The 11,047-nt window shown below is 26.7% G+C and overlaps 1 protein-coding gene across 1 annotated transcript; it reads left to right on the top strand.

Annotated features, from left to right (window-relative positions):
- Nucleotides 1–2,957: 2,957 nt before the first annotated feature.
- On the top strand, nucleotides 2,958–10,375 carry LOC120080817 (probable peroxygenase 4). Its single transcript, XM_039035467.1, has 5 exons — nucleotides 2,958–3,144; nucleotides 3,244–3,425; nucleotides 7,318–7,412; nucleotides 8,202–8,327; nucleotides 10,069–10,375. Exons 1-5 carry the CDS (start codon nucleotides 3,093–3,095, stop codon nucleotides 10,214–10,216), a joined length of 603 nt encoding a protein of 200 aa, XP_038891395.1. The 5' UTR covers nucleotides 2,958–3,092; the 3' UTR covers nucleotides 10,217–10,375.
- The last annotated feature ends 672 nt before the right edge of the window (nucleotides 10,376–11,047 follow it).

The raw sequence follows: 11,047 nt of genomic DNA, 5'->3' as shown, positions 1-11,047 counted from the left end.
CACTTTATGTATACTTTTTCTAAAAGAGGAGGAAGAAGAAGAAAAATAAAAAGTGGTTCTTTCATCTTTGAATATTATATTGCATTTAGGGATGAATTCACATTGGAACCATGTGAGACACCCTCAAGTAATTTTAAATCCTTTTTTTTAAAAAAAAAAAATAAAATTGTTTTTAAATCTATATTAAATTCGTTTTGAAAGATTATTGGTATAAAAAGAGTTTCTTTTTGTAATATAAATTAAAAGTTTCTTTTTCAGGTATCTGAAGATTTTTGTTGAATATGCATCTCCCAGCAAGCATATTTATGTTGTAGATGTTAATGTTATCTTGGATTTAAGAATTGCGGATTAAGGTTGTAGATGCATCTCCCATTATGTACTTTGTTATCATGTAATGTTTTTTTGGATTAAGAAATTGTGGATGTTATGATTTGGATTAAGGAATTGTGGATGTTATAGTAACTCTTGGATTAAGGTTGTAGATTCAAACGTGCTTTCTATATATTATTTACTATCTATTATAGACATTCACTTGATTTTGACAATCTTAATTTAGTTTGATTGATATTTGTAAGATTCAAACATGTATGACATTTGAAAAAAAATATCTAAAAAAATAAAATAAAAGATTCAAATAGGTATATGACATTTGATTAAATATATAATTCCGACGCTAAAAGATATCCTCCGACGGTCCTAGGGGTCGGGAAAAGAAATCCCGACAGTGACCAGTCACTGTCGGGATTTAAAGGATATCCTGACGGTGGCTAGAGACCATCAGGGTAAAGGACCATAGCCTGACGGTACTCTAACCGTTAGGCGATATTAATATCTCTTGACGGTGCCTAGTCACCATCGGGCGAAAGTATAATCGCCCGAGCACCTGCATCGTCGAGCTATATTAAATTATCCCGACGACTTCTACACCGTCGGGATAACCTTTCAATCCTGATGGTGGACTGTCAGGGGTTGTCCCTTTCTCCCGATGGTTTTCTTTAGGGTCGGGAGAAAAGTCCCATCCTGTAAGTCGAGATAGTTTTTTCTCCTACGACACGACTTCCATATCGTCGGAGAAGGTTTCCCTAATGAAGCTTTCCCGACGCTGTTGTCGACAACTTTCTGACCGTTGGAAAAATCTTTCCTAACTGCTTTTTCAGCTTATGTCGACGACTTTCACCATCGAAAAAGACCCAAATTCTTATAATGATGAGATCGAACTTTCGACTTCAAAAAATAAAAGTAAAGTTAATTGTCATTCATTTAAAACTTACTTCTATTGAGGTGCATAATTATATATCAATATTTATTTATTTAATCGGTTAATCCTTTTTTTAATAATTTTTTTACTTAATAAATCAGAATCCCAGTGCCTAAGTTTTTAAATTATGTTTATTATGTCCCAATCTTTTTATTTTATGTTTAAAAAGTGTCTAATAAATCTATCAACATCCAATTTTATACTTAATATGTCTAAAAAAGAATGGTATTTAATAAATCTTAGAAGCATTCATTTTTTTAAAAAAAAAACTACCTACTTTATTAGATGTAAAATTTAATTTAAATCTAATAATTGAACCTTAAATTTTTAAACTTGTAACTTTAGAAAATGTACAATAAGATGTATTAAACATAGTAAAATTTTATGTCAAATATATAATGTTTATGTATTTTTTAACATTTTCAAATATTTAAAAGACTTATTAGATACATAAACTAAATTATCAGAATCTATTAGACACAATCGAAGATTTAAAAACCTATTAGATAAGTTTATAGACACATACCTAAAAGTTCATCTACTAATAACTTTTAATTTATAAGAATTTGTTGCTCTCCCGAAATAAAGTTTTGGACCCAAATCTAGTAGTAGAAATACGTTTATTAGCATATTTGAATTTACGCAATCAATTTATAGAAAACAAAATAAAGATAATAAAAATGATTATATATATGTTTCAAAATTTCTAAAACTTAAACAGAGACTTTGAAAAATTAAAATTATAATTTAGCCACTACATAATGCTTCAAAACTAATAAAAAACGGGGGGAAAAAAAGATAAAAGGAAAAAAAGCTATTCCCCAAAATCCTAATTAAAAGTAGTGGTGTTCAAAAAACCACTCAAAAAAATCGATCAACCCATTTAGGTTGGGTTATCAACTCATTTAGGTTAGATTGGATTGGGTGAATAAATTAAAATTTTATGGGTTGGTTTAGCTTATGAGTTCACCTAATATAATCCAAACTAACTCAAATCAACCCGAATTTATTATTAACTTTGAAATATATATATATATATATATATATATTTGTTACTTATAACACAATTATTTATACATATATTGATTTTAATTTTATTTACTTTCAATATTTTTTTAGTAATTTATTCTTTAACAACTCTAAAAAGTAGTTTTTTAACACTTTAGAAAGAAAATTTTCATTATATAAATTGAAATTGACTTGTTAATTTTAATTCAATATGTGAAAATAATTAAATTAGATTATTACATATTTACGTTTTGCTTCTTTTTAGAACAAAATTTTAAATAAATGACCCAATTAACTTGAACCAACCCAACCCAACCCAACCTAAATATTTCATAGTTGGGTTAGATTGGGTTATTTTTTAATAAAGGTTATTTGTGTCGAAGAAATTCATAACCCGAATAATTGAATTGGGTCTAGAAATTCTTTAACTAAATCTAACTCAATCCAATTCAACCGAACCCATGAACACTCCCAATTAAAGGTCATGAATTTTAATTTACGTTTTTCAAAAGTTATGATTTGGTAGGGCAAAAAAGGTATGTTATGTTAGTTAGAGATTTTTTTTTTTAAAAAAAAACATGATAATAAAAAATAAAAAAGAAAAAAGAAAATCGAATGATAAGGCGACACGTGGATAAAAGAGGACCGATACAGTTCCCACATGTTCAAAAACGTCAGTATAAAACGGCGCCTCACGGTTCCATTCTCTTCCAAACGAAAACGAGAAGATCCTTCTGAAACCCTCTCTAAACGCACCGTTTTACTCCCAAACCAAAATTACAAAAAGGCCCCTCCGAAATCTTCTTCTTCATCTTCTTTTTCATCCATGGCTGAATTGTCGAAGAAGAATAATATGTCCTCAAGCCCCAGCGGAGAAAGTAATTCGCAAAACCACCCCCATAATTTCTGGAAATTGCATTTCTGTAGCGGTAAAATTTTGAATTAATGGGTTAGCCATGGGTTTTGGTTGTACGCAGGCGCAGGCGAGAACCAGAAGAACGTGCTGCAGAAACACGTGGCGTTCTTTGATAGGAACAAAGACGGCGTCGTTTATCCATGGGAAACGTTCAAAGGGTTTCGAGCAATTGGGGCAAATTTGCTTTTGTCCACTCTTAGTGCTGTTTTTATTAACGTTGGACTCAGCTCAAAAACCCGACCGGTAAATTAAATTAATTCCTCTACTTTCCTCTCCAATTTTTTTTTTTAATTATTATTATTATTATTATTATTATGGGGAAAAAAAAAAGAAAAAAAGAAAGAATCTAATTCTGTTTTGTAAATGTGTGTCATGTTTTCATATTCTTGTACTTTTTCTTGATGATTTATTATATTCCTTTATCTTGCTTTTAATTTTTAGTTACTTTGATTCCCACGCTAAGTTTTTTTTTTCTTTTTTTTATATAACTTTTTAGTCCATTGATTAATAGGTTTCTTAACTTTAAGGTCTAATTTGGTATTATTTGATTTTTTTAAAAAAAGATTATAAACACTATTTTTATCTTTAAATTTCGTTTTCTTCTTTGAAATTTGGCTAAGAATTTAACTATGATACTAAAAAAAAGTAAATCAGAGAAAATGTGCTTAATTTTTAAAAACAAAATAGTTATCAAATGGAGTCTTGAATTTTTAAATTTGAGTCTAATAAACTTGTGAATTTTATTAAGATAAAGTAGGATCTAAATAATATTTGATATTCTTTTTAAAACTAATAGTCATAAATTTAGATTTTAAAAAATGTCGAATATATCGAAGAATTATTGGACGCGGTCCAAATTGAAAGGTTAGAAATTTATTTTTTTAAAAAAAGTTGGTAATTAAGTTCAAAGACTTTATACACACTTGAAAGTTAAAACTAAACTTATAATTTAACTTTTTTTTATTGTCTATAAATTTCTCACTAGACCGAAACATCTATTATCTTCTTTGAAGTTATAAATTCAATTATGTGCATGTTTGTAAATTTTTTTTTTTAATATCTTATTATGCCCCAAATATGAGATCGGGAATTTGAAGCTAGGGCTTTATTAAGATATGGTGATATGTGTTTGCCTATTTAATAATTTTAACATTAAAAAAATTAATTATTTTGGTTTCCCATTAAAGGATGAATAATTGATGCATTAAATGTATATTAATGTGCAATATTAGAGGGAAGAGCTGAGTAAGATTGGGAAAAATTGAAAATTAAACACATCTAGAAGGCTAGAGTGGTAATTATAGGTTGGAGTGTCAATAATAAACAATTTGTTATCTTTAGTTAGTTAGGATCCTTGAAGTAGTTTAAAATTTAAGGAACCATAGTTTATTTGGGTTAATAATTTCCATTCTATATTTATATATATAATTCATAGGAATTTTTTATGATTCAAAATGGTAAAATAGTTGTTATTTATATTTCCCCTTACCTAATAATCAATTAATAACAACATTAAGGCAAAGAAAACCTTTTTCTTTCTAATTATTGGTTTATGTTTATTGCTAGAAACCCATAAAGCCTAACCAAGTGGTTAAATAATTTAATTAATTAGGTGAGAGAGAGAGGTAGGATTGGATTTCTATCCTCCATGAAAGTAAAGTCATTGGTACATTGTTCGAGAATTAAATTCTTCAAAATTTCAAAGGTCTTAATAGGCCTTTTTGCACACCTCTCTCCCACACACACATAGTTCAACTATTTTAAGTAAAGATCGAACCATCAACTTTTGTGATAGTAATTATTGACTTAAAAAAAATTTAGGTATAGTCGAACTGCATCCATATCTTGTGTAGTCCGACCAACACCCAGTGAGATTATATCACATGGCACAAATTTTTTTTTTAAAAAAATTGCGTGAGTAAAAAAAAGAGGAGTATAAGAGTAGATGTAGTTAGGCTACATCTAATTATTTCCTTATTGGCTTATTGACTTATTCACTTTTGGCCTTCCTCACCGAAGGTTTCTTTCCCTTTTAATTTTTGTATTGACAATAAATTTTAAGAAATAGAAATTGTTCTCATAAAGAAAGTTTCTATTAACATTCAAATTATAAATTTTGAAAATATATTTCCATAATATTTTTCTGATGTATTAAGTAATTTTGAGAAAAATTATTTTTGACAACTAAATTTAAAAATTATTGAAATTACATAAACTAAATATACGAAGAATTAAAAGTAAACGGGATGAAGTAGAATACGAAGGCTTTTAACCTAATTCTTAATTTTAGGTTTTAAATATTGGTAATGGACCCCATACTATTTATCAATGAGTTTAAAATTTTGTTCACAAATTCTTATAGAGATGATGGTTACCAATGGAGAGATGATTCTCTATCCATAAAGAGATATTTTGAGTAATTATTGCCACAATAATACTAAAAAGAAATACATAAAAAGAAAAAAAAAACTACAAATAACCAAATAATGACAGGGAGAAACTGAAAGGTACACACAACAAGTTTTTGGAGAAATTGATGATTGCGGAAGTTTCGAAATCTTCTAAAAGAATGTTTGGCCTTAACAATATGAAAATATCAAAACTTATATATATACATACGACTTTGATTTTTATATATTTTAATGTTCGTTTTGGTAACTATTTAGATTATATTTGGTAATCATTTGGTATTTGATTTTTATTTTTGAAAATTAAGTCTATTTCATTCACATTTTTTTTATAAGAATTTATATTTTTTAAGTATAATGATTGAATTCTTAGCTAAATTCTAAAAAAAAAAAAATAAATAAAATTTGAAAGCTACTTTTTTTATTTTACTTGATTTTTTAAACTGTTGGTGAAAAATAGATAACAAAAGATGAAATTTAGAGGTAGAAATAGTGTCGATAGACTTAATTTTCAAAACAAAAAACAAAGATCTCGTTCAGTAAACATTTTGTTTTTTATTTTTGTTTTTGAAAATTATGTCTATAGATACTACTTCTACCTTCAAATTTCAAATTTCTTCTTTTGTTATTACTTTTTATCCAGGAAACCAAACCAAAATTTAAAAACTAAAAAAAGTAACTTTTAAAATTTTGCTTTTGTTTTTAAAATTTGGTTAAGAATTCGACTATTGTATTTATCATTATAAAAATAAGGAGAAAATATACTTAATTTTTAAAAACGAAATTATTGACTAATAAAATATTTTATTTTGAATTCATTACTAATTGGGAGTAACTACAATTTCCTTTTTTTTGTTTTTTTAAATTTAATTCTCATATGTTGTTTAACAAATTTTAAAAAATGGGAAATTTGAATTATGAAACATTAATAAATAGAATTGATTTGTGAAAATTTATCAAATAAAGATATATATTAGTGGAAGGGATAAGTATAAGAAACATGGAGAGGATTATTTGGGTTTGGCTGACTGAATTAAATGGATAAAAAAAAATAGTGACAAAACTGTCGTGTTCTTCTTTTAATATCTTTTAAAATAGAAAATAAAAATGATAATTATTTTAAATGGTAAACCTGTTAAAAATATTTTCAAACATAATAAGATATTAATGTCCATCAGTGATAAACTACAACGGATATATGTCTATCGCAGTCTATCACTTATAGATAATAAAATTTTGTTATATTTATAAATAAATTGACTAATTTTTCTTTATTTAAAAACTCTATTTATTTTTAATTTGTCAAGTTTATGATTTTCTAGTACCAACTCTTTTTCTGTTTCAAAAAAGTACTAACCTTTCTCCTTTATTTCTATTTTTAATAAGTACGTCCATTTTTTTAAATGCTTCTCAAAATATTTTAAATTTTTATTTTTGGTATTTAAAAATTAAGCTTATTAAAAAAACCAGTTTTTCAAAATCTTTAGTTTTTACAATTTAATTTTTGAAAACATGGGTAAGAAGTAGTTTTCAAGGAATTTTGTTAATATTTTCTATCTGGTTTTTTCTTTAAAATAAGCAAAAAAATACATTTTTTTTTTCAAATATGACAGAAAACCCAAATAAAATAATAATTTGTTTTTTCAAATAACAGAAATCCCAAATAAAATAATTTGAATAAAACCTTTTTATTTATGTGGTATTCATACATATGCTTTATTTTACAGGGGAAGTTTCCTAATTTTCTGTTCCCAATTGAGATAAAGAACATTCAACTTTCCAAACATGGAAGTGATTCTGGTGTATATGATTCTGAAGGAAGGTATATTATATATATATATATATATATATAGGCTTTAATAATTAATATTTTATGCATCAAACTTTGCTTTTAAGTCCTCCTTCTTTATGACTAATTGCTTCCAAGTACTCAAGTTTTCAACTTTTTAGCCAAAAGTAACAGCTATTTCTAATAGGTTGTTACTTTCACTCAAATTTTTAAGAATATTAGTTCTTTAATCCCTTCGAAGAAAAGGAAATTTTCTAAATTCTATTTTTTGTTTTCAAATCCTTTAAGTTAAAAAAAGTTGGGCATTTTGGTATATTTTGTTGTTGTATGGATACCTAACTTTGAATATGTGTACACGTCGATACGTACATGTATTGGAATGAAAAGACATTACGTCGATTAAACCATTGGTGAATGAGTGATGAGGATCCAAATGATTAAATTAAAAATTTGATTTCTATAGTTCAGAAAAAGTTAGAGTTTAGTTCATATCGTATTAAAAATAGAATTATTCAGTCTTTATTGTTTGATTAAATGTGATAAATAGTCCTTATGGCTTGATGAACCCCGTTATAAATAGTCCTTATCATATGAATTATTTATGAAGCTTTATTAAAAGTGTAGGAATTAAATTCTAATTATAAATGGTTAGGGACAAAAACATAACTTTTTCTAAAATATAGAGACTAGATTCATAGTTTAACCTAAGAAAAATAAACATTTTGAAAATTTAAGGACAAGGAGCAAATAGAGGACTTTGGAGGACTTAAAAAGAAATTTTAATTAAATCCTTAGTTGCTAATTTGTGATTTGGAATGGCAGATTTGTTAGTGAGAAATTTGAAGAAATATTCAAGAAGCATGCCCTAAGCAACCCAGATGCCTTAACACAAGAAGAACTTAAAGCCCTTCTCAAGTCAAATAGAGAGCCTAAAGACTACAAAGGATGGTTTGTTTTTCCCTAACTCTTAACTTAAATTTATTTCTTTGATTAGGATTATAACACATTATTTTAATTCTTAATATCTATCTACCATGTATGTATCATTTATCCTCTAAAATCTAAGTTCCAAACTTGATGATAAGATCATGACTTCGTTTCGTTGGTTAGTCGTTTGGTTTTTGAAAATTAAGTTTATACTACTAATTTTCATTTACTTAGTTTTTAAAAATGTTTTTGAAAAGTTGGTTTTTTAAACTTTAGGAAAAATGTCAATTTATACCTCTAAGTTTTAGAAAAGTTGTATCAAAATTTATACCTCATATCAATTTGAACCCTGAATTTTCGTACTTGTGTCAATTTACACATTTCCTTACATTTTATTTGAAAAAATCTCGTGTGAAACTTATAATGATATCAATTATACTATTAGACTTTGAAAAATGAATTAATTTAGACTTTTAATCAGAATTTTCTTTTAGAGTCATTCATGCATTTACTATAATCGTCCATTTTGTGAACTGACATTCACGACTTTGAGGATTAATGCATGGATGATTTTCAAAGATAATCATAATGATAGGGTCTTAATAGATTATCATATGCAAATTAGGAGTTTAATTGATTCAAATTATAAATTTCATACGATATTGATCGAATAAAATGTAGAGGAGGGTATAAATTGATACACAATTACAAAGGTTTAGGCCTAAATTGATACAATTATTAGTTTAAGATTTGAATTATTGATACAATCCTCAAAGTTTAGGTTTATAAGTTGATATTTTCCATAAACTTTATTATTGTTTTTCAAATATGACTACAAAATTCAAACGTCCTTTTTTGTTTTAGAGTAATATTCAAAAACTAAAAACATAACGAAATTGTTATCCGATGAGGTCTATTTATTTGTTATATTCCTAATTAGCATCTATGTAATAAATTAATGTAAATGATATTATGAGTTATATTGCATCCTTTTAGATCACAAATGTCTTTGTAGTTTGAACAAACTTTCAATTGGATCCTTATGATTTAAAAAAGCTTAAGTTAGTCCTTTTGACTTAATGCCAAAATTTGATTCTTATAGTTTTAAAAGCTTCAATTTATTCACTATAGTCTGTTTTAAATCTCAAAAATCGTCCTACAACTATTTTTCACCCACCTATAGTTTCCTCTATTTTTTTTTGATTGAATAACCCTCCGTACGGATTCAAGAAAGTTTAAGAAATGAATTTAAATCCTACGATTTGAAATTCAAAAAATGATTTAAAATTAATCACTTTGTTTAGAACGAGAAATATTTGAAATGAATGTATTTGGATGGTAATTAAAAAAGAAAATAAAGTTAAGAATTGACTAATATAGGCTTTTAATTATGATGTATTAATTGGAAATTGGAATTTGACAAGGTTAATTAAGTAATTTACTTTCAAATTCTATGAAATCTTGCAAAGCCGAGCATTTTAGTAAGGAAAGTTTTTAAAGTAAAACATGATTTGAAATCACTTCGAATTTTAAAATCATTTTATTTCCTACAGTATTCTTGCAGTACTAAACAGTGGAATTCATTTGAAATCCATTATGAATTGAACAATGAGATTCCAAATCATGAATTATAAGGATGAAAGTGAAAAAAAAAGAGTACCCTTTTAGAGGTCAAAGAGTATAAAATTTAAATTTATATGATGGCATAAAGAAATGCTAATTAATTTAATTATTTTCCTTTGGTATTTGTTATTGTAATTAGGGTTGCTGCATGGACAGAATGGACAACTCTATACAGTCTTTGCAAAGATGAGAATGGTTTACTTAAAAAGGAAACTGTGAAGGCTGTTTATGATGGAAGCTTATTTGAACATATGGAGAAAGAAACGGCATCAAAAAAGAAGAAATGAAACTAAGGGGTGTTTGCTAGATTTTCATTGTTAACTAATTTCTCATTTTAATTAAATTTATAATATCATGATATTTTATCCTTTTAGTTTAATAAAATGTGTAATCATATAAAGATATAATAAAATTGTTTGGTAAGTTGTGAGTTTGTAATCATCAAAGTCTTTGTGTAATTCATGATTTTGATCCACTACATAGCTAGGTCAGATATTTTTAAATTGTTTCTCATCAATGTTTTGAACACTACATCAATCTAAATTAATCAACCAATCATAACAATATATATTATTTAAGCATCTCGATATATGGTTTGAGTTTAAATATAGTTGAGTACATAATTTGGAAATCATAAGCTTAAAAGAATAGATAAACCAATTTAAGCTTCTAGGCAACAAGAACGATAATAAAAACAAGTATAAAGAAAGAGAGATGACACTCAGTTTATACCGGTTCACCAAGTACAGACTATGTCTAGTCCAGTTCTTTACTACTGATGCATGTTCCATAAGATAGTTGGGATGAGGAGTACAAGAATTTATGATGCTTAAGAATAATTCATCTCATTTTTCCCCTTAAAAAACAAAAAAGAAAAGCTCACAAATCCCTCCTATAAAGCATGCACAACTCTTCAATGGAGATTGACCAAGATAATTACTGAAAAATGCTTAACAAAACAACCTCATATTTTTTCTTCTTGTTTGAACTTATTGAGAGAATTTCATGCTAACCCCCTTTTTATAAGGGTCTTCCTTTTCACTCTATTTGAGAGTGCTCTCTCTTTCTGAGAATCGGGAAACGGAACTCAGTTGAAACTTAGTCGTATGATTGCAGGA

The sequence above is a fragment of the Benincasa hispida genome, chromosome 7 (genome assembly GCF_009727055.1).
Source record: "Benincasa hispida cultivar B227 chromosome 7, ASM972705v1, whole genome shotgun sequence".
Taxonomy (NCBI): Eukaryota; Viridiplantae; Streptophyta; class Magnoliopsida; order Cucurbitales; family Cucurbitaceae; genus Benincasa; species Benincasa hispida.
This window is presented reverse-complemented; position numbering and strand designations above follow the sequence as displayed.

Bases quoted from the DNA above. Each gene is read 5' to 3' on its own strand.
- LOC120080817 (XM_039035467.1), top strand. From the start codon at position 3,093: ATGGCTGAATTGTCGAAGAAGAATAATATGTCCTCAAGCCCCAGCGGA. The intron at 3,426-7,317 runs GTAAATTAAATT...TTTATTTTACAG, and splicing joins TCAGCTCAAAAACCCGACCG to GGGAAGTTTCCTAATTTTCT. The intron at 7,413-8,201 runs GTATATTATATA...TTGGAATGGCAG, and splicing joins GTATATGATTCTGAAGGAAG to ATTTGTTAGTGAGAAATTTG.